The following is a 24,278-nucleotide window of genomic DNA, read 5'->3' on the forward strand; positions in this document are numbered from 1 at the left end:
CTGAGGCCTTTCCGAGGCAGCGTTAAACACAAAACCAGTCATTTTCTTTTTATTTTCTTTTTTCTTTCTATTTTTTTTCCGCACAAACACCCCAGCCGTTTTTGCTCCCTGGCGTTTTTGCGCCTTTCTGCGGAGTGTCCCTGTCTGCGGGCAGCGGCGCCGCGGTGGAAGGCCGGGCGAGCGGAGCTGGCGCTCCGAGCGGGGAGCGGGTTTCCCTTCAAATCCCTGTGGAAAACGGCCAGGGCGGGAGCGACTGGACTCGGCGGTGTCAGATACTTCCAAAGCTGAAACCTTAGCAGGATCTGAAAAAGCGTCAGCGTTCGGACAAGTGCTATTAGGCGGAATATTTACGAGCCTTCCATCGCGTCCGTCGCAATAACGCCACCTTCCCTTACACAAGATAAACAATTTTAGCCACTAAACCTCCTACTTCCCCTTTGTGTTTCAGATATTTAATACAGATGTCTGTAATCGTTGAAGTACCGCTGCAACACGGGCGGCATGAAGCCCAGACGGGCGGCCTTCGCCAAGTAGAAATGTACGCTCAGACTATAGTGTTTTTTTTTTCACATTTTACACCTGCCTATAAAAATGTGATCCGTAGTTAGACATGTAGTATAAGCCATTGGTGAAGAAACAATATGATCTCCATTAGCAATCCCACTTCTTACCCGCAAATATCTGAAAGTCTTCCTTGCGGGTCGACGTTGGTCCTGTGCAAAGGTGGATTGTCAGAATGTGAAAATCTATTGCAACAACTTTTTGCAGTGAAAGAAAAAAGATTCCTGTTGGTCAACAAAGAGCAAAAGCAACTTCATGTTTTTATGCAAGTGATTTTAGCAATTTATATAATCTGGAATGAAACCCAAAGAAAAACTCCTTTTCCCAACTAAATGATAACACAGTTAGAAAGTACTGAGAAATTCCTTCTGTGTGTATCTGAAAGGAGATTGCTAAATAATGTAGGCAAGGTTCCATGTAGTCTTTTGCCACTACATCTATCTGTCTGATATATTTTCATAATCACAGTACTAACAGCCTGAATTGTGTTTCTTCGACAAACAAGAGGAAACCAAAGAAAAAATGAAAACAGAGCTGTTGTCTCCAGCAAGGGTGCATGTTTTGTAGTGGTTAGTGCATGTGTAGTAGAGGTCCTGCTMCACCAGCAAAACAAGTAGTACAACTTGAAACAGTTACAGGAGACAAATGGATCATATATATAATATATATATCCATTATTGGATTTAATGACAGAAACTGCAGAGGCGGAGCTGCTGTTACTATCAGAGTTCACCAGGATGAGGATGTAGAAGTCCAAATCACTTAAAAATGTTTATTTCTTACTCTGAAGTAAATGGAGAAAAGAGATAACCACTTCCCCCTACAAACGAAAAACTTTGACCACTGCTGGTTAGGTTCTCAAGCGTTATCTATACTTTCCTGGGCACCTGTGAAAATATAAATTCTTAACTTTGTTGATCTTGGCACAGTTTGTTGTGTACATTCAACATAATTCTGGAAAAAGAATTTGAGGGAAACCCCTGAATTTTGGAAAGTCTGAAATTGTAAGCCAAATCTGGATTTTTCCTATGGTCATTATTTCTATGAGAAAGTGAATCTTTTGCAATTTTATGTCACCAAATAATGGCAATAATGATCACAAGTAAAAAGTGCATAAAGAAGACACCTGATAGAGCACCATATGGATAATACAGTGTGTCCAGCGCTGTATCATCAGAGCTGGAGCACATMGACTCTGGGTACTGCACAGTTAGTGCCATTGAGTACTGTTTAATCAGAGGTGATTCGAACCTTCGCAGACACAAAGGTGTGGGAAAGGAGTACTGGAGTTTTGAGGGAGATCTGGGAAATTTGGGGTCAGTCTTGGGGGGCTAGAGGAAATTTCAAGATGGGAAAAAGGGTCTCTCTTACTGCTTGAGTTTGTTGCTTCCCAGGCCCTATAGGCTTCCTCTACCACCTCGTATGAACCTTCTCCTACATCCACTGCAAGAAACAACTGTTTCTTGTCAACAATCGCTAGTCATTTTTCAGTGAGGGAAAGGTCCGGCCGAGACAAAAAGTCAGAAGATGGCCACTTCCTTCTTCCTCAAGGGCTTTCTTGTCCTACTGCCGAGGATGGGGTAGTCCCTACGCGGGGCGGGCTGTGCCTGCAGCTGCAGCCACTGCATGCTCCGTGACACGTGAACCTCTCCCTTGCAGCCCCAGGCCATCTCCATCTCACCGGCAGGTAAACCAGGTGAACTGCCAGTCCCAGAGGTCTCATTTGCCTAAGCTTTTGGTCAACTCTGAATTTGATTAATAGTTTACCAGCTTATTTTAGTGCTTGCCGTGCTTCCTGTATGAAAGGAAACAAAGTGGCAAGTCTTGCAGCAAGTCAAGTTCATGGTTAGATGACAGAGGCAAACTTCGGAAAAAAGYGTTTTGTACTCAGTCTTACCGTCATCTACAATTAAAATGACTAACATAAATGACAGATGAAGTTAGCCTAGACCTTATCATGAATAGGCAGCCAGCAGGTGGTTTTGTGGCGAACATTTCAGGCTTTGTCTATGATTACAGTTTGGTGATAATCCTAATTCTTTTGATTATGAAAGAGGTTGGTAAAACACCAACTACAGCCATTACAGCTCTTGAGACAAGAAGAGGTTAGTACTCCCTTCGTTGGGACTTACTGGCAAGACAGGCTGTATGAGTGCTGACGAAGTCGAAGATAAAGTCATATCCATCTTTCAGAAGCAGATGCAACTCCTCTAGATAGATYATGCTCCATTTTTTGTGTTGCCTTGTGTCTATGTAACTGCATTATGATTCAGCTGTTCAGTAGTACAATGCCATCAGTGTCTTATTGCTTCCTCCGTGGCCATGCTCTTCTGCCTTGCTTTTGGATGATGATACTCGACTACCCAGACTCTGGAACCAAAATCTGGTCTCTGGAGTATTCTCCAAAATTTGTTCATTAGCAGACTTAGTTGTTAGAGTTGTTTCTCACAAGAGTTTTCTGTTCCACACACAGTTTTTTCCCCTCAAAATCAATAAGAAACCATAATATCAGTTTCTGAGCTACTGCAGGATTGTTTTGTGGGAATGATTTCTTTATCTGTGATGTATTTTTGATGGACACTCAGCATAGTTACCAGTCTTTCAGAATATATAAATCTATAAATGTAGAAGGATGAAAGTGAAAGGCTGAGGAACAGAAGTCTGATTCACTGTTTCCAGTCCATGCAGTGCATATTATCTTGTCATCCCTTTCAGAAATCTGTCAAGCTCTCTTTTAAAACTAGTTGGAACATTAGATAGAAGATCAACTAGTGATGCAAACTTTCTTTTAGTTTCCAGTCTGAACCTCTTATGGCTGGATTGTTCCCCATTTGAATTTTCTTTTTATTTATAAAATAAAAAAATCTTATATATTTATACATTTTATAATTTTTCAAATTTACCTTTATAATTTTACCTTTATTTTGTTAACATTGTCCTGTATCTTAGATACTCTTCTTCCTGTTTTTTCTCCTCATCTATTTATAGACTGCATATATTCTCAGTCCTCATTTTCGCAGATAACCAAGCCAAGTTCCCTGTTCACCTGATCAACAGCATTATTAATGGCAATAGTACAGAGAGACTAAATCTAGGACATTCAACATTTACCTATTCCAGCCTGATAACTTTCCTTTTCAACACTATTCTTGCCTTGTCTCAGTAAACTACTCACCTACCTGAAGAGTTTCAGATCTTCTCCAGTTTAATGAATAATTTAGCATTTGATACCCTGTTTTATTAAAATCCAGGCATCTAGAATATACCACATGCTTCTGCTTAGAGGATCAACTGTCTTATCAAGGATATCCAGTCAGCTTAGCATTATCAATCTATGGCAACCTATATTACATTTTATCTTACATTAATTACCCTGTACTTGTATGTCTTTAACACAGCTCTCCTTCCAAACTTGTTCTAAAGGCTAACATAAAAGAAGAGCTAGCTTTCACTAGTCTGAGTTGCTTTTATGTGTAATTTAATGCATCACCTCACAGCGAATTGCAAGATGCAGATTTTTATTGTACTCCTGATTTGAAAATTCAGTTCAGATCCAAGTCAGGCCTGGAGGAAAGCCACAGGCGCCTACCTCTACCCTAGCAGGACTCATTCTTCCCAAAGACTTACAGACCCAGCCAGATCATCCTGTCTTCTTTCTAATTTCTTTGCGGTCTACCACATCAGTGGTAGATAATAAGTACGGGATGAGTATAGACACAAAGTCTGACGTGCAACGTGTTTGCACTAGTAATCTGGACAATGGAACCTTACGCATTGATCTCATTTTTCTGCTGCAGCTGGGTGAGTGGCATCTTACTGGGAGACTCTTATCCCATAGGTGCCTTCATACACTTTTTCCGCTCTACTCCCACGTACTGCCCCTAATGTCACCACTCATTCTTTATTCAAATTCTTCCGTAAGACTCATTGATACCGTGATTAAAAAGAACTGCTGTGGTTCTATCCATGGATGATGGATAGAAATCTCTTTTAGCTTTATTAAAAATCTTGTGCATTTTGTCCCTCCCCCAAATCATACATAGGTGGTATGGCATCTTGGAACATGATCAGTTTGGGGCAAACTTTTTCATTGGTTCAAAACCAGCTAGGACATTCTTGGGATACTATAATTCAGGCGCCAGTGATAGTCAATAAAAATTAGATTATTCACCTATAGAGGAAGAATAAATGTTTCTTCCTTTAATTTTTGTTAAATATAACAAATATATATTCTATTACTATATGATATGCTAAACATGTCAATTCCCATGTTAATTACTTTTAAGAAAACTATGACTATTGTGAAATATAACTAAATGCATACTTTATATCCACACTGTKGGTAAGGCAAACTTTTCATACGATCATAGTTTTTCTTCTGCCATGTTTGTCATAAATGCTTCTTTTCGCTCTCCGTCTGTGAAAGAATGGCCATTCTAGGTCAGGCAAAAGTCCCTCTTACCCAGCATCCTGTCTCTAACTGTGGTCAAATGCTGATTTCTACAGAGGAAAGTGTTGTATCACTCCCCTCATGCTCTTCCAGCATCTAAACATTTTCAGCCAAGGGGTCACTAGTGTTTCTTTTATGTGCTCTTAAGCTAGGACATCTATGAGCCTAGTGTTGAAGGCTTTTTCAATAGCCTTTCAGTTAGTATCAAAAGATTCTTTCAAGATATTTTTAACCTCTAGTTACACTTCTCTTGCTGAACTTAAGTCAATAATAGGGATTTGGATATCAAAAATTGTTTATAAAATTTAAAATATTTTAACAGTATTTTTAAAAAGAATGAAGCAGATCTGTTCATAAATTTAGGAATCAAGAAATGAGTATTGTCRTGTGCACATCTTCTTTGTCTCCATGACTTCAAGCAGGTTGCTTCTATACTATGGAAAACCAGATGACTCTCAGATTGTTCAGTGATTTGTTTCATTTTGCTGGAAAGTTATAACCTTTTTGTGAGTGATTCTTGCCTTCTGACATAAACTTTGCAGGCATTTGAAAAATGTTTTAAATCTTTCACATACTTCAGTATTTTCAGTACGTACAATCTTTCCACTAATATTGAAGGACTTCTTTAAATTCAAACAGAGTTTTTACTTGATGCCAGGACTGCTAATTTCTACCTTTTACTATTTGGCTGTTGCTAGTTACAGCCATGCTTTTCCTAGCTGTGTATTTACATGTTGAATTTCACAGAACAAGGAGGGGAGAGGAGAAAGGCCGAAGAAGTCACATTTGGAAGGTGGTGTAGAGGTCTGTGTATGTTCAAAGATTTGCTTTTATTTTTTTGAAGGAGAATGCCTCCTTACCWTAACTGGAATTGCAGTTTATCTTAGAAAATCCTATTGAACAAAGGATGTTATATTAATTGAGTGCAATATAAGAGCTACTTAGGTTTCCAGATCTCCATCTATCTGTTTACATGATGCGAAAATAAGAATAATACCACATAAATATATTTTTTATACAAGGAATGCTCCCATTTCCTGTGAAGAGTTTTTGATATCATGCAAGAAATTTACACCTCTTATCTACAAAGGTATTTTCCCCTTATTTGATGTCAGAGAGGAGGAAACTCCCAACCTGTCCCCACTGAGGCATCCCACAATGCCTATAATAATTAGCACTGTGCTCTTGTGCCTTTTCCTATATGAGAAAATTTTCCCTTCAATTTAATATTCAAGGTGTACATGAGTATATATATAGGCTGCATTGGTGTTCGAAAGGCATAAATCAAACATGGCTTTCCTGGAAGTGAAAATGTTGTTACTCTGTTTCTTCTTGTTGAGTTGCTGTCTATCTGTCTCCATGRGCAGTGCAATAGAAGAATTTGATACAAACTTCAAGGTTTTAGTGAAGCTGGCAAACAATGAGGTGGGTCATTATCTTTTCCCCTTAYTTTTCTACAGGTCTTTTGATGGAAATATAGAATTGAGTATGGGCTAGTTTCAGCTCTGGTTTATGTCTCCTGTTTTCTGTTTGTTGAACTTGAGATGTTGAAGGCACTGTGTGATAACCTCTCCGCTGAAGCTGGTGCTGTAATTGTTTCCCCAAAGGAAGTTCAGAAATAGCAAACCCGATGAAGATGATATGTAGTTAGAGATGCTTAACAATGTATCAGTCACTTAGAAGTGTCGTCTAACACTATCTTGTTTTTTTAAATTTTAGATCTTTCTTCACGTACCAGCAGGCAGATTTAAGGTAAGATTTCTAAAGGTTCTTTACTACTGCTGTTGTTAATCATTTGGAAAATGATACTRCTTTGTAACAGATTGTGAGAGAAACAGAGAGACTATTATTGGGTAAGGCACAAAAATTGAATGCACATGCTTAACTGTATGTGCATGGGCAGTTCCATTAAAATCAGYGAAATTCCTTGTGTGCATGAAGATACGCAAAGAAATAACAAATTTTGAGATCARGGCCTTTGAGACCTAGTTTTATTCCTATGGAAGTCATTGTCTCAAGTTTTTATRGAGAGTTTTTATGGATAGTTTTTAGTGCTGAGACTGTTTGCATCCTTACTGTATGACTACTGTATAGATCCCTAAATGTGACCTGTTTTCATTTAGAGCGCAAGGCAGTAAATATAGCTAATACTGGCAATGCTGAAATGTTCTTATCTCTCAGTAAATAGATGAATACAGTTAAGGTGACAGAGCATAGAGTCTGTAGATGTAGACTTTCTGCTAASTGTGAAACATAATTGAGCTTGTCACTGAAGGAAACAGCGTGCAGSCATGAGAAGTTGTCACACACAACCTTGTAGATCAGTGGTTTTCAATCTGTGGTCTGCAGATTCCTCAGGCTCTGTGAGCTACAAGAGGCTCATGAAAAATAACTAAGAAAAGGCAGCCTATTTGTAGAGGAAAATTGTTACGAGTCTGCAATTTTAAAGGAGTTGAAAAGCAGCACTTTATAGACAGAAGAGTATGGTGCTTCTGTCCTTCCACATGAAGATGCTAGCTAAGTTAGTAAAATTAGAAGTCAACATCATGAAAGGTAATTAGCAGATCTAATCTTCCTGGGCTACTCATTACAATTTATGAAACCACATCACCAACAGATTTGATTCTTCTTTACAGCTCTTGTTCCATTGTTGATTTGTATGGCCTTTTTAATGACTTGTTTTAATTTTACATGTTCCTTTCTCTCCTCTTGTAGATTTTTAACCCYCCAAAATCTCAGAAAAAAGAGAAAAGTACCCCTTTCCCTAAYTGTATGCAAATAAATACAAGAGACAATAGATCATTTCTGTTCTTGCTATGCCTACAGTTAGATTTTGAATTTAATGGGAGATAAAATTTACCTCATTTGACAGAATATAATTTTGCTGTTTTTTTTTTTTAGTGCAACTGTGTGCATTATCACCTTAATACTACCATGGAACAGCTGAAATCAGCAAAAGACTTCAAGAATAACGAAACGACAGTGTATGTTTCTCTGATGGAGAAAAACATGGCCCACATAATAAGAAATTTAAACAAAAGATATATAGTAAGTTTTTTGTGCATTATTAAACAGATTAAAAAGTTGAAATCACWGTGACCAATCTGGCTCATATGTTTTCAAAACATATGAAATCAAAGAGCTCTGAGCATCCTGGTCTACTAAAATCAATGACAAAATTTTGATACTATCTTTGCACATGCTTAATTTTGTGGTGTTGAGCATCGTGGCTGCCATTAAGTAATGCTTTTATAGAAAATCCTTACCTGAAGTTCATGGAGTAGGGATGGAAGTCACAGTTTTCTAAAGGATGTATTACCTTATATGAACCCTTAAACGAACCCTGAATTTGTCACTAGCCAAAATAGAAGTAAGAAACGGCCTTAAGCACATCTTATTAAGGAAACTTGCACAGTCAGGAAGAAATATTCCTGATCTTCAAAAGTCTTCTTTTCTCATTTCACTCATGAAGATTTATCTTTCTTTCTTATTAAAATATTGCCTTGAACAACAGCCAATACTCTCCAGCAATATATACTCTTATTATTGTTGTTATCCTTATTATTACCATTATCTATTGTTTTTATTATAGGAACCTAAGGAAAACGGTTYCTGTCAGATGAAAGAAGTGCTACTTCCGACTGCCCTGAAGCGCTATGAAAAGTTCTTTCAAAGGCTGAATGAAGAGAACCACTGTGCTTGAAAAGCCATGGATGGACACTAGCAACACCTCTAGCTGGWCATGTGGCTTATACAACACTAGAGCTAGTTCTGACAGCATACTGCAAAGCTCCCGCAAGGAGACAGCACAACCTTAACGTGAATGTTTTATATATATTATCAGATATTTATAGCTTTATTTCTTACTRCAGGTATTTATGTATTTATTTAATTTATAGAGAGCTTTTGTATGTTATGGAGTTGTAATGTTCGAAGTGATAGTGAATGAAAGAAGTATTTAAAGTTATGAATTCTATTGTAATTTTGTGTGATATAGTATTTAGTATATATTTATAAAGGGCTGAATAAAACTGTGTGAATGAAATCAAAAATATATAGATTAGAAGGTAGATCCGTAAGTGTGTTCTACCACAAATGTTTACAAAATTGGCAGAATCTTTATTTTCTGAAGTCGGGAGAAAAAATTGAGGAAAGGCTTACTTTTAAATATGTTTCATTCAGTTTGAAATCAATGTGCTTTCCTGAAATTCTGCAACATAACTGCACTGCAGTGTATCAGTATTATAAACATTATTTATTTAATATATTTATTGTGAAAACAGAACATATTTATTGKAATATTACTCCACCTCAAAATTTATTTTCAACCCAAGTTATTTTCAAWCTCTGGAGCAAAGAGTAGGGAAATGTGTTTTTGTTGGCACAGTGCCAGGCAAATATGAGACCCTGYGTAGGTATAGTGTGGTAGAAATATATTAACGGTAATTATAACAATATAAACAAAAACAGTAGTAAATGATGTCTAATTTAGATGGGATTTGTTTTTTTTTTCCAATAATTTTTTTTATAAAGTGAAAGATGTATTTGTGATTTATTTTTTCTAAATAAAGATACTATATTCTTCTAGAATCTGAAGTGTGAGAGGAAAATGATACTTTTGCTAATGCACAGAAGTGCATGATGTTTTCAAAATCAAATGCAAAGGGTTTCTGTGTGGTTGTGAATTCATCTGTCTAGCTTTTGCGGCTTGAAGCAGTTTGAGGAACTGCTTAATCTGGGCACTGTGCAAGTCAAACATAGTTGCCATCGACTTGTTTTGGGGAAGTCATAGAAACTCACCTATGAAGTAAGACATTTGAATAAGTAATTTAGCAAAAGTATGTTCRAGGAACTGATTGTAGCAGGTAAGTRCATTTGGAAGATTGTAACAAATACCCAAAGTACGAGAAGTAGAGAAACAAAAGAGATCTCTACCCGAGAGCTGAGGATGACTTCAAGTCCTAATGGCTTAGCAAAGTGATTCCTGCCTTGGTGACTGAGAAAAGTTAAGATGAAACCAGACATCATTGTTATTAGTAGTGTAAAAGTGCTTAATCCATTAGACTGTGAAATTATAAATCGTAGCTGAAAGGAACAAAAACAGAAGCAAAGAGGAAATGCAAGAATACTGACCGGTCACACAGCTCGGTCACTGCAAGAGAGTTRGCAACCATGGGAAATACTGAAATAYTTAATTTTGAGACAGCTTAACATTTAAAGGTATCTCTCTAAACAGTGCTCCTGTGACTCATCCCAGGAGCTTTAACTCAGCTGTTGTGGAGATGACTGTGCATCTCTGGAGATTTAGTAAGCCAGGAAACCTGACCTGTAGCAGAGAGAGGGCAATAGGTACTTTAATAACAACTTCCACATGCAGCAACTATAAATGATCTAACACTGGAGAGCTTCGTTTCTTCTTCATTTTATGCTTCATTTCATTTTKCTGCACAAAAATGAAAAATATCAAACTCAGCATTTTACCACAGAAAATAATGTTTGCAAAGGACCATATAATCCTATATATAAAAAAAACCAACAAATCTTTCAACCAAACATTGTTGAGTGACTGTAACTACTATTATATGTCATGCTAAAAACTCACCTTTCTTCCCTAAAAACCCAACTTTCTTCCTAATGTATGTTAAAATATTTTAAAAGTGTAAGCTGAAAAGTAGTATATACCTATGAGTGGGGATGATAGTGCTCACTAATGCCACGCTAAAACTCATGAAACGAACACAGACAAATGCTACTGACTGCTTAAAAGACCACGCTGGGGTTAACGAGTGAAGGCAGCTCTACAGCAGAAGAGCGCCCTGATACAACTTGTTTTCATGCAACCTTGCGTATAGTCAGCTCCTACCYGCCACAGTGCTACAGGCAGCACTGGTCTGAAAAGGGACACTAATGAAAATATTTTTGCACAGTAGAACTGTGGTTTTGTGATGACCCTTGCTGGAATAGGACCATCACAAGAAAGCGATATGCAGTTAGTGCCCTGTGTGAAAGGCCACCAGCAAGCTGGAGTCTCTGTACATGCGTTTTTGAGGATCCTGAGGAAACTGGCCTTCCCTTCTGAGATTTCCAGCTATCGCCCCACAATATGCCAAATCTGCTGTGCTTCATTTTTTTTCTCTTCTCACTGACAGAGAAAGCTGTGATKTGCCTTGATGAGCAACAGAGAAGTCTTAATTTCTTTTCATTTTGCTCTTTGAGAAACATTTTCCTTGTGTTAGCAGAAGTCTAGACTCCGCAGCCAACAGCGTTTGAAGCACTTATAATTCTCGTTTTATGGTGTCTGCTCTTCAGAAATGACTGCTGCCAGGGTAAAATGACAATTTATGGTCCTTTAGAACATCTTAGAGTATCCTGCCTGGCTGAGTGGGAGAAGTGGGGTTCCAGCGTCAAGGACTCCACTGCCAACACTGTGCATTAGTCATTATCAATCTGGCCAACCTGCAGAAAAATCGTTTTAGAACAAAAAGTAACGATACTATTTCAAACTGAATACATGAAGATTTTTAGGAGTCCTGGGAGTTAAAAGCTGTAGAAGAGTTTATGAAGCTGATTTGTGCAAACTTTCAAATTTACATTCAGCATTCCCTGTACACTCCTAGGAGTGAATAGGAAAAGCGTGTATATTCCAAAAAAGAAACGTGATTAAGGAAAGCCTCCAAACTTTCATTTTGAAGATTTGCAGGCAAAAACTCAAACTGCTGCATGAGGAGGACACCACACACCAAAGCAGCGCTCCTTCTTCAGAGGAGGGCTTTCGGGGCACTCAAACTCAGCCTGTCACTTTAGCAATAAAAGTCAGACAGCAAACAAACAAAAGCTGTACAGGTTTTCAGGCTCCTACCAATTTCGTTTTGGGACAGGACAAGCTAAAGGATTTTAGAAACAATAAGAAATCTTAAAGTTGCAAGAGAAAAGATCAAAATCTAAAGAACCGAGCATGACACGACTTCCTAAACGCTGCTGCTCCGGGGAGGCGTACAGAAGGGCTCAGTGGGCAAGCACGGGGATCTTTTTTTTTTTAACTCTTCTGGCCCATTCCCACGCACATTTCCCGTGACACTGGTAACGTTTCTGGTATAACTGTAGACTGGGATGTAGAGAGAGTGACCAAAGACATCAGCATTTCCCCTAGCTTTCACTAAGTCCTGGGGAGCAGCCAGCTCCTCTGCACGTCATCTCCCTTTCCCTTGTTTTAATTCTTATCTTATCCCTTTCGTCCTCCCTAGAGCAAGTGTCTCACCCTGAGCAACAGCGCCGTGAAGCTGGGGTGAGGGCGGCTCTCATAGCRGGCCCCAAAATGACATTATCCAGCACAAGACAGAGACCGTGTTCTTCTCTTCCCTGTTCTCCTCTCTTACCTGTGTAACCTCTGCCTTGGTTTGCCTTCGAGAAGCAGCAAGAAAGGAGTGCAAACAAACCCAGCAGGGCCATCTGGGCAACGTTTCCTCTTTTCTTTCAACAGAGACAACGTTTCAACGCCACCAAAGGGACCAGCAGAAGTGGGTGCTTCTTGCTGTGGATCACTCTGTCCAGGCAAAGCGAAAGGGAGTATCTGTGAAAACGAAAACCTTGGTTAATCCTTGCATTATGTGCTTTATTCTTGTATTTGGTGAAAGGCTTAAATACTGCATTTAAAATAACCCTGTAGAAACCAGTGTCGCTGAATTGCCCAGACACCTCTGTCCAGCAGGCTCCGATCTCCCGGTCRGAGTTAAGTCCACTCTTCCTGAAAAGGTAGTCAGATGTTTCGCGTGTTGTTTCCAGAGAATGATCACTCCCACAGAACATTACCAAAGCATAAACAACATTCCTCCAATCAGCCTATTTCTTAAGAAAACATTTTGCTTCATGTTACTTGGATAAAGACCAGCCTTTCCAAAATTTCTGTTTTTTTTCCTGGCTTAGAACTGACTTTCAAAAAAGCAGCCATGCACTTTAGGGTGCTTCGGGGCACTGCTGCTCTGGGCAGCATAGCTCTGGGGTGCTTTTCCAGCATTTCATCTGTTAGCTTCCAAGGTAAGGAGCTTCCAAGTTCCATCATCTTCCAGGCAGGGACTCCAGGTTCCCTGCTAGTGATCTGCTTTTTGTGCCTATCTCGCTTTTCTCTGTTGCCCTCTGGAAGAGGTGAGAATATAACTAAAGGTAAAACAGTCACTGCAGCCACAGGAGATGACCAAGTTGGGGCCATAAAGCCGGCCAGGGTAAGAGAGAACTAAGTTTCAGCTAGATTGCTTTAAACTAGGGCCTCAACCCAAAATATTTAAAGATAACTAATTGCAGAAGGCATTTCAGATCATTTCCACAATTCACTACTACTAGCATATTTGTATTTTGATAGAAACTATAAACAATTTCTGGGAATCTTCTTGGCCCCATCAAGACACTTATCCTTTTGTGCAAATTAAGCTGGCCCTCCAGGCAGGACGAGATGCAGTCTCTGGTCCTGAGCAGCATTTCTGCCCTGCGAGCTGGGGGGAGAATAACCAGGTGGGAGGGTTGTTCCCACAAAACAAGGCTGCAGTTTTTTATGTGACCAAATACGGCACTGGCTGCTACAGAAATCCTCATGGGACCACATGGTACCTGACAGAGCAGCAGCTCAACTGAGATGTTATGACAACCRAAGAAATTTCTAAGAAACACTTATCTTTAACAAATGATATCACATTTACTACTGAAGTTAACTGATGAAATGCAATTTCCACATGCAAGATCACATTAGTCATAAGTTACCCGTTTATTAAGGAGAACTTAACAAATGACGGTATGTTCCAAAGCCTTCCGATCCACTCGTACCTCCAGCCTGCCCTTGCAGAGAAGGGAGGAAAGAACACAAAGTCTGTCACAAATGTCACTGTTCTAGGACACCCTTTGCCACCACATTCCTTTACCACTGGAACACCCACACATCGCTTCACGCAGCCCTCCCCAGAGCGTGCTGACCCTGGCCAGCACGGCTGCTGCACCACATGCAGTTCGGAGATGGGATGGGCTCTGCAAGGCCCCTTTTCCCCTTCTTTTCACCTCGGACACGGAAGGGAAGAGGAGGAGGACACACGCAGGCCTCCTCACCCCAAGGCACCCCAGAGCTTTACCTCAACTCTGCAAAGCTTCTCCATCTAACTCCTCCACTTTTGCTGCGACCTGCACCCATGCAGAGGAATGTCAATGGTTCAAGTAGACGTTGCCATCTTCAGGGGAAAGTTCTTCCAGGAAAGTCATCRAAGTCTGTTTCCATATTTTCAGAAGTTTCCACTTTCTTGAGCCTGGCAAGCTAGAAAGGCGCGAGTTACTGCGTGGTCTCCATGCTGCACCAACCTAGTCTGCTAGTAAATAAGCCTTATCTGAGCATCACAACTTCTTGCTTATCTAGATGAATGAGCAAAACCAGCTACTGCAAACAGCTGCAGCTTTAAGCTAATGAGGCCAGCAAAAAGACACTAAGGTGACAGTAATGTACAACAGCTCGTTAGTTCCTGCATATCGTTTTAAGTCCACCTCCCCGGGGAACTGCAGGGCTCATAGCTGCAGTGTTTGCTGCGGAGGCTTCATGACACTGTTAGTTCAGCAGCTCGGTRCTGTAGTTGATGTCAAGCAACAAGTGCTGAAAGCTCCTATTGCGATCCAGGTGCTGCCACGTGCCGGCGGTGGCACCTGCACAAGAACATGCAACCGAGCCACCATGAGGTTCAAGGAGACGTGAAAATGCTCCAGCAATCTCCATGCTGGTCTAGCCTATCAACCTCTTCCAAGGCGGAGCACCACACTCGACCAGTGCCTGTTCTCATGGGTCACGGACAAGGACAGCACTGCGGGGCTGATCCGGCCTCTGCTAGCCCAGATGGCTTTGCCTCCCCTGCCAGGGTGGTCATCCATGTGAGTCCAGGCCTCCCGGGACGCACAAGGACTCCGTGAATACAATGCAATTGCAGACTTAACTTGCTCAGTTCTTAYAAGTTATTCATGGGGATTTCACCTGTTTTTTTTTTCTCCACCCTTCAAAGTTCCTTCAGAAATATTTACTTTGCATTTTATTATGATTATCACTACTAGTAGTGCTTGCAGTGTGTTCACACTGCCCCTATCCACAAATCAGACTAACCGTAGAGCCACAGAGATGAATGGTGCGTGGAGCATCTCCGGGGTAAGGATCTCTACCTGCTCGCGCTGTCCTATCTTGTTCTTACATTGTCCTTCACCCTCTTTGCCATGCGTCCACATGTTAAAAAAAAACTCTATCAGACCAGGAAGGAATCTGAAGCTGGAATATGTGATTACAAATTGTGCAGGCACACTGAGCTAGCTTAAAAGGTTAAAAAAACAAAACAAAACAAAAAAAAAACAAAAAATGACACTTGCACAGTTTGGTGCTATCTCCAGCGGAAGAGGCAAAAAATGAAGTTGTGCAACCAGACCGTACCATTTTGGAGTAATTAAYAAAAAGGCTCAATGATCATGCAGAGGTGAAGAACAAACCTCGCTTTTTTTGGGAGCCAGCCAGATTCCTGAAGAAAGACCAGCTTACGCTTGGCATTTGTAACAGAAAAGCTTATCTGCTTCTCGGGAACTGCAAAACACGGAGTTCTTGAGAATTCCTGATTAAACAACAAAAATTCACCAAGCCAAAGAAAAGCAAGCGCCCCACTGGTATAACGCTCTCGGACAGCGCTGCGATGCTGTAGAAGCGACTGAAATACCAAATGCACACGGAGCGGGGACAAAAAAGCGGCAGGGGCGGCCCGCGAGGGAGCGGCGGCGGGCTCGGGGCCGCGGCAGGCATCCGCCTGCTCCGCGAGCGCACCGCGGGGACGCGCCGCCATCGCACCGAGCGAAGGCCGACGGCCGGCTCTCGTCGGAGGCGAGCTCGGGGCCGGGCYGTTGCACAAACGCTGCTCTTCGCCTTTCCAGGCGACAGTCCACATTCTTTCTTCCTGCAGGATTTTCACCCCCCCCCCCCCGAGCCTCTCCTCGCTGCGTGCCGGGAGGCTGAACGCTGTTATCAGGGAAGCAGCCTTTGATTTCTGGAGAAGTGCGCCGGAGACGTAGGCATGGCTCGGGTCATTATTCGTTTTACTGATTTTAACATTAAAAGGCCACATCCTTGCCTCTTTGCTACCTACTTCTGCAGAAATGCTGATTGGGTAAGGAGAACGCCCAAAGACGAAGCACAAAATTTACTGGAAACTTTCTCTTCCAGAAAAATCTCACCAAGTGGCATTTTTTTATCAGTTTCAAAAATCACCCTAAACTGATCATTTCCTTCTAGAGAGATGATAAAATGGTAGAGGATCGGTCCCGGAGCACTCGCAGATGCTCCGAGACGTCAGGGCGATGCAGACGCGGCTGTGCTTCATCTTGCTGGCTACCGGCGTCTGCGCTGCTCCCCACGCGAGCGGCGCAGCCGAGCTGCTGGCCTTGCTGGAGCAGATTTATAACTCGGTCACAGAGGATGCTCAGGTAAGCTCAAAATACACTTTTCTGATKTAAAACCCGGGATGTTTAATCGTCTTGTTCTCTTAACTTTCACGAAAAGGCGAGCCATCTATTAACGCAACATCGTATTCTTGCTACRGTTAATGAAGAAAATATCTGAAAGTCTTACTTAATATATTCTTTTTCAGAATTTGAGGATTGAAACTCCACTTCATACAGAGGTGAGTAAAACTTCTTTTTAAATAAACTTAACCTTCTCCTAAGTTTAGTCATCTGAAACTAAGAGATAGTCTTAAAATTGTCTCCCTGAAGTACTCAATTTGTATTTCAGACTCTCTTTGAATTTAAGAGTTTTGCACTTTCARTGCTATTTTTATACAAACAAGTACATTTTAAAGGAAGATGCAGTAAGATAATTACAACGTTATTAAAAAYGTTCAGATACAGTGACATAAAAGTAGCCAGGGATAAAGGTTAATCTTGGGTTAGACTTTTATGAACCTCCTGCAGACCAGCACACCCACGCCCACTAGTGATTTTGTGAAGCAACTTTTTTGACGAAAGGCAATTAAGAAGGAAAGAGAGGCACCGACGCGGTGCGCCCGCCCGCCCGCGCCCTGCTCGCCCAAGGACTCGCTCTCGTACCGGGATGTTTAGTCTGCTTTTCGAGATGGATGTGTGTATCCTCAGCGGTAGTCACAGGACTGAACGGYTGCGTTACCGCGTCTTGCCCGAACGACGTTGTTTTAAAAAGAGCCGCTTTCCCGCGACGCGGCCTCTGCTAGCGAGGTCCGATCCTGCTGCGCGCTCCCCGGCGGCGCCCGGGGACGCGCCGGCGCGGCGCCCCGCTCCACGCGTCGCTCCTCTGCTAGGCAGGGTTTTCCTCACCTCCGACCTCCTCTCGCCTCCGACGGCAGCTCCCTCGTGCTCCTGCCCTTAGCCGATGTCTTAAAACCCGGAGAAGWGCAACCTCCGCCGCCCTGCTCCGCCCCGGGCTCGCGTCGCTCCGCGCCAGCGCGGCCGGCGCTCGCGGCTCTGGGGGGCGAATCCCGGCTAAATCATTTCCAGATATGAGTCCCCAAGTCGGTAACGCAATTTGTCACCCAGCTCATTGACTATAAATCAAGATAATTTTTAATGAACTAATTGCAGCCCACAGTTACAGCTCTGTGTGTTTCAGTTTTGTCATTTCTTCCTTCTTAGAATGCAAACTGTGTGAACAAAATCTTTGAAGGAACGGAACTGTTGAAAAATAATCTGGATATGAAAAAATTTGGTGCTTTTTTCCAAAAATTTGAAAAACTGAAGCAATCGCTCACACTGCACCTGGGAGCAGAGGTAGGAATTTCTTTCTACTGCATCAGAGATCATGCAGCAGGGCAAGCAATTAAAACACGGTCCACGACTCACAGCCCAACCCTTATTGCTACACAAAACGGAATCAGTTTTGTTTAGTAAAGGCAAGAAGAAATCCTGGTATTGTTTCACATTTCTACCCTTTAATCGTTGCATATTAAACAATTTCTTTTTTTTTTTTTTTTGGATTAATTTTTCAGGAGGAATGTGATACAGAAAGAAAGAACCCCAAACATTTCATAGAAAAACTGACAACGTTCATCCGAAAATCATCAAGAAACCCAAGAGTAAGAAGTTATTAGTTTCTAGGATTTGCTGTAAATTTAAACAAGCAGTAAAATGTGTATTCGTTTTCGAAGTACTCTTTGCGTTTACATCGAGAAGGGCACATCTCCGTCTCCAGCGGTTCCGCAGTTGGTCGTATCGGAAAYGTAATCTCTGAAATTATCAGTGGCAAAATGTCACTTGTATTTTCAGATGCAAGTTTAAATGCTTGATAAAGCAAAAAGCCCAGAGTATTATGCAACTACCTGACTGCTCAGGAAGCTTTTTAGTTTCACGTGGAAAGGTCAAGTTTAGATTCGCTGCAGTTAATTGCGGAACAGTCACAGCAAGAACGAGCCCGGGCGCATGCGAGCGCCAGCCGCTGCTGCGYGCTGCCTGCCTCCTCTCAACCGCGGCGCGGCGCCGGGGCTTTCACGAGCCGTGCCCCGAGCGGAGCCTGGCTCTGGGAGGTGCGGYGCGGTGCGGCCGCATTCCCCTCGCCGCCTCCTCGAGGCGGACGGCCGAGGAGCCGCGGCTGCTCCGCGGGACACCCCGGGAATCGCTCACCTTTCAGGCTGGAGGGCAAAGCCGCCAGCCCGCACCGGGCGCTGCTCCCGGCCGCGCGAGAGCCCGCGCACAGCCCAGGAACCAGCACGCGAGCGACGTGGCTGGAAGAGTGGGTCGTGCTCAGGGAACTGGTCCTGGCTACGCCGGCAAAACCTCACCACGATCCCACCGCTCCGCAGCGGGGAGGATTGGTCGGTACGACTGTATCAGCTGAACTCTTCCAGTACAGCGACAGCTTTGCCACTGCTTTGAAATCAGGACGACCAGGAAAGTCGTATTCACATAATATTGCACCTTTTATGTTTTGCATAAGCTTTTACAGATATATGTATTTCAAATAAAATATTTATTCTGTATTTTTACTGCTTTTAATAAGATGAACAAATGTGTACCTCTGCCCTTTTTCCACAAATTTCTTCCAAGCTATTCTCATGCTTGTGCAAATCTAGCCACTGCCGAATCTCTGATCATCGGCAGAATTAGATCCTTGAGATGAACAAGCTATCGTATTGCTAGGGTTACTTACTCCCAACGATGCGCAGATCGAGCGGGGGGCTGCAAGGAGACCCTTCGGGGCRCTGGCCTGCTTTGACGGAGCTGCTCAGGACACCGCGCTAGCGCTCTGCAGAGCGTCGAACGAYGGCCCGTGGCGACCAAGGGGCTGGGCATGGAAAAGCTGATTGCTTTCTCTGCTTCACCTTTAAAAAATTAGAAGAAAGGGGGAAGAACCCAGTCACCCAGTCCAGCTACCCGAGCTGCTCGCTGCAGCGGCGAGCTGCGAGCTGGCCGGGCGGCTCTTCGCGCTCTCGGACACGGCCCCTGCCAGCGTCTTCGGAGCATCCCCTGCCGCCCATCCCACCCGCCCGGCCTGACTCTCTTCAGATCCCCCCAGTTGAATCCGTCGTCTTCGCCGTTCCCAAGTAAACCCTCACAAACCCCTGCCTTTGCAGAAAAGCTTCGCACCCTGCTCCCAGGAGCCGAGCGGAGCGTCTCGGCGCTCACCGGAGCTGGGACTGCGCTGCGGGATGGGGGCGAAGGACGCGGGGAAGCTCAGGAAAGCCCCTCCGCCGGAGGGAGCGAGGTTTYCCCCGGCAGAGCGGGGAGTGGGAGGCGCGAGGCCGGGCCGGGCACCCCTGGGTGCGGAGGAGGGCGGGAGCAGCCCCTGCCGGACGCGCCACTGCTCGCTTCCAAGGGGTGAATATTTGGAGGCGAGATGCCTGCCAGGGGAAGGACAAGAAGTAAAGGGTTTAATCGGAAAGCTGCGTCGGGCTGGTTCTGGCACTGGCGAGGGTTTTGGTGACTCGGGCTCCRATCCCTCCGCACGCGCAGACTGCAAAGTGCCGAGCTGTAACTAAAAACGTTGGAAGTGGGATGTCAGAACGAAGCATACGTAGGTCGATAAAGCAAGGGAATAAAAGCTGGATACCGGCAGCAGGTTCTTCCCACGCTAACTGTACGTTGTTCGGAGCGAACAGATCCTCCCGGTCCCACACCCCAAGCAGGCAAGGAAAAGTGACATACACTAGAAACGATTTAAAAAATAACAATTTAATTAAAAAAACAGGAAAAAAAAATTTCCAGGATTTCAGTCTGAACTGGGGTAAGACAAGATCTCTGAAGTTTTTACATGAACAAAAGCTAAGGGAAGATCCGACCCCAATGAGTTGCAACGCTTCCTTGGGACATCACATGCGAGGACACGGCAGCAGGGACAACGCTCATTTCGGATAAGGGAGACAAGGAGCAGAAAAGTCTATTCGTTAGCAATAGTTCAACAATCTGATAAAAGCATGGCCAAAAGAAATCTCAAAGGGGAGGATTCCACTGGAAAAGTAAAACTTGCCCTTTTCTGAGTGCTCCTTTTAGGTGCTGCTTTGCCTCTACAAACTGTTTGGAAGCTTTTTCTGGAAAAGGTCAAGAAATAATTTACCCTTAATTCTTTTTTTTTTTTTTTTTCCAAATTATTCCTTGGACTCTTTCATCCTGCACAACAGTGATTCTGCTTTCAATCTGCTAGATCACCATCTGGACACATGAGCTACTGAAAAGGAATTTGTAGCAGAGAATTTCCAACCGTTTGGTTCCATTTGTCCTGGATTTCCTCTTCTAACTTCTCCTGACAGCAGATATCACTGCTTAACTCCTTTTTTTTTTTCAGACATCACTAGAGATCTTTGTTCAAGCACAGTAAGAATATTGGTGATTCTAGAAAAGATATGCAGAGCATATCTTGTTGTTTGAACACTTACTTTCCAGTGTTTTCAACAGTTATCAGCCAGCTTTCACCCAAGGTTCATAGTTCAGCTCTGTTTGATGAGGTGAGCAACCACAGCTGCCGGCAGCGGTGCAGAAGAGCCTCCGTCTCCTCGGGGGGGCGCGGGGGCAAAGCCCAGCGCTGAGCGGCCGCTCGCCTGCGAAGCCCGGGCCGCTGGCGGCAGGTGGCAGCAGGAGACCAAAAATGCGGACGCTGCCACCAGCACTGTCCCCGAAGGGACGAGCGGGACTCTGCGGCTATTTTCCCGGTGGAAAGAACAGAGGGGGATTAAAAAAAAAAAAAAAAAAAAAAAGAAGTAATGAAGTTAATCCTAGCAAGGGCTTGCACGCTTGCTAACTGCACTGGGAACAGCTCTGCAGAGGGGAAAGGGAGGACAGGTACTGCCCAAGGTTGCCTCCCACCCAGTCCAGCTCCCGGCTGCTGCAGCCTTTTCCATTTTGGGGGTGTCAACATTCAGCCCGACTCCAAAACAGACCTCTCTCTCCAACGTCACATCATGGAAATCAGTCTTTTCCCTGACACAGCCTTTGAACCGCAGCCCTTGGAAAGGCGAGGAAGCAGCGGGGCAGATGGAGGCCCCTGAGGGCGCAGCATGCCCAGGGTCACCTGCCATCCCTGCTCCATCCTGCGCTCCCGCGCTGCCCCTTCCCAGCGTCCCCCGACGCCGCAAACAGCCTCAGGAAGCACAGGCGGCCTGGGAGGTGGCCAGCAATCCGAAAGGCCGGGGCGATGGGATACAACGGATAAACTGCATCCGCAGGCAGCTCGGTGGCTTCTAGGGAATTGCACTCGGCATGAATTTAAGCCAGTCAGCTGCAATTTTTCTTCTGCTTTCCAAGAGTAACTCTCACGYAGATGCAGCTAGTCTGCACTCGAGCTGGAAGATCCCTTCTATCGGCATTCCTGTCCCCCGGCTCATTTAGGGGCACGGCTTCTCCAGGACCAGGCAGGGGACAGGGAACGTCTGCTGAAGCCGCAGGGTGAGCRGCGCGAAGGGGAGCCCCCGCCGGGGTGTTCGCTCGTGAGCACGCGTTTTGGCCCAGCGCCTGCTGGCGCGGCAGCACAGCAGCGACGCGCACGGCCCCAGACAGCGCCGTGCGCCCAGCCCCACCGCAGCAGCTCGCCCAGGCCCCCACGCAGCTGAGCCCAGCTGCAGAGAGCAGCCCAGCCACCAGGCAGGATGCGTCACATAGGAGAACAGTCCTTTAGAAATAGAAACATGTGGATCTCGGGGAAAAGCTTCCAAAAATGCAATGAGAACATGAAGCAAAATGCCTGTCATTTCCCAGCAACAAAATTTCAAGCACTTTGCAATACAGTCCATCAACCTGAGTGCTTGCAAAGAGATGTGCAAGCTGTGACCACCACAGGGAACTGCATGCTCCTCTGGTTTGCAGGTTTGTCACCCCATTCCCAGGCATCTCACCCCAAACGCAGGGAACGTCCTGGCCTGCAAACCAACAGTGGCCCTATCTGCCACCCCCAACACCARAGAGTGCTACAAGTGGATACCGTGAGCGAAGGCAGGGCTGAGCTTTAATACCACAGAGTCATTTCTGAAGAGCTCAACTGTGCCAAAAAGCAAAACAATAAACAAACAGTTAATGCTGCACTGCTACAGCCTTGAAAAGCAGAAAGCACTAAGTATTACCTCAAGAGGATGAGCAAAATGTCAACAGCAATCCAAGAAAACCTCTGAAAGAAATCCCTAATGACACTGCCTCTTCTAATATTTGATCTTTGTTTATACTTTTATTATTTTCTATATTACTTTATTACCCTCATATCAGCTCAAGCCCAGAGATCTCGCTGCAGTGGCTGCTACGCCAGCACAAAGGCAGGCTGCTCTTGCCACGTTTCTACGTAGCGCTGCTTATCTTTCCTCCTGGGATCTCTTACTGAACAAGCTCTTCCCGTAAGACAGGTGACTACTGCTGCTGCCTGGCTCCGGTGGCCGATGGGGAGAGGACAGTGCAGAGAGCTCGGAGCAGAATGAGGAACCGAGCGCACATGCGCTGGCTGCGTCTTCCCTGTTCCAGGCACTAGATCATTTTTGCTTCAGTGGGAACGCATTTTCCCCTCCATGTAAGCCAAGATGGTTCTCCATGAGCTGGGAGGTCCCAGAAGCAGTGGGCTGCAACGTGCTGACAGCTCAACTTCAGCAGTTATGGTTCAGCTCTGAGAAGAGAGGATAAAGGAAGAAGAAAAAAAAAACTTTACTCATTTTTTAAATCTACATTCTCCCTATGAGAGAACGACGCCACCGTACTCCTTTAACATAACTGAATGMTTTCATAGTAATTCTGATTTGTTAGAGCTGCTAAAGTCCTGACTGTATTTAGCAGGTAACTATAGTTATACCTGCCTCCGTAACCCTGCTASGTACCAACATTTCCAGCCAAAACCGCTCGGCCCAGTGACCTGGGAGGCGAAGAGTCCCGGCGAGGTGAATCGCACCGGGTGCACCAGCCTGAACTCCCGGCCTCGCGTGCCACCCAAAACCATAAAGCAATTGACTAGCAAACAAAYGTTCGTTAGCATAACAAGCATAAACCCTTTGCCACACTCTCRGCATAAAACCCCGTTAAACATGCGCATGCCAACACTTACTGCAAAAGATCATGGGTGAGATTTTATTGGAGCAGTGCGTGCACTTCGGAGGAGCTTGGCAGGCAAAGGCAAGGCCTTACCAGCACTCCTATTTTACAAGCCTACAGAAAACACCACGAGAATCACCACAACAACAAATGAAYGTGGAATGCAACACAAAAATGGAAAATGCCGGTGATAGATATGTACGGGACAACGGCATTAAACCATCCTCCGATACTTGGGCAAGTAAGACAAGTCACATATCAGAGATGGGAACTCTTAAAAATAGCAAATGGATTCACCTGAAAAGCAGAATCCTAGTTGTTTTTCCCCCAAGCTACCACCGCAGCATCCGCACTACGACTTACGCAGGCCGTGCAGGGAGCTGCTTGGCAAAGCCAGCCCCGGCCGGGCAGCAGGTCCCGGCCGCAGGCGCAGCGGGCGCTGTGCCGCCGGGAGACGGGCGCAGGGCGCCAGCGCGGCAGAGCTGGAGCCGAAGGCACGCACAGGCTGGCTCTGCAACACCTTACCGGCAAATTTATTTCAGTTAGGAGCTTGGAAACCACCCCCCGACGTTAGCACGTCAGGAAAACTCCTTGCACAGAAAAAACGCAAAATGTTTACCAAAAAAAAATGGTTAAAATAAAAAAGTTCCGCGGCGCATCTTGTCAAGAGACCAGCCCAGACGGCCGGGGCCGCGACGGAGCCGCCGGGGCCGCACAGAGCCGCCGGGGCCGCGCCGCGGACCCGAACTCGCGAAGC

At 44.3% G+C, this 24,278-nt stretch overlaps 1 protein-coding gene and 1 long non-coding RNA gene across 3 annotated transcripts in view; one reads left to right on the forward strand and one right to left on the reverse strand.

Annotated features, from left to right (window-relative positions):
* The first annotated feature begins 16,307 nt into the window (after positions 1-16,307).
* LOC146591489 (interleukin-5-like) lies at positions 16,308-18,120 on the forward strand. Its single transcript, XM_085312668.1, is given in 5 exon segments — positions 16,308-16,347; positions 16,350-16,486; positions 16,651-16,683; positions 17,666-17,800; positions 18,019-18,120. Coding segments are annotated over 5 exon segments (447 nt in total).
* Positions 18,121-18,947: 827 nt separating this feature from the next.
* Positions 18,948-24,278, reverse strand: part of LOC146591490 (uncharacterized) — a 6,110-nt gene continuing 779 nt past the window's right edge. The window contains exons 2-4 of one of the 2 annotated variants that reach the window (XR_014896781.1): positions 20,899-23,102; positions 20,076-20,171; positions 18,948-19,347 (exon numbers count right to left, since the gene is read on the reverse strand). This is a non-coding gene — a long non-coding RNA (uncharacterized LOC146591490). Of the gene's footprint in view, positions 19,348-20,075; positions 23,103-24,278 lie in introns of both variants that reach the window. The other variant, XR_014896780.1, reaches the window with a different exon arrangement.

The sequence above is a fragment of the Rhea americana genome, unplaced genomic scaffold (assembly GCF_003343005.1).
Source record: "Rhea americana isolate MKP2758 unplaced genomic scaffold, rheAme1 scaffold_37, whole genome shotgun sequence".
NCBI lineage: Eukaryota > Metazoa > Chordata > Aves > Rheiformes > Rheidae > Rhea > Rhea americana.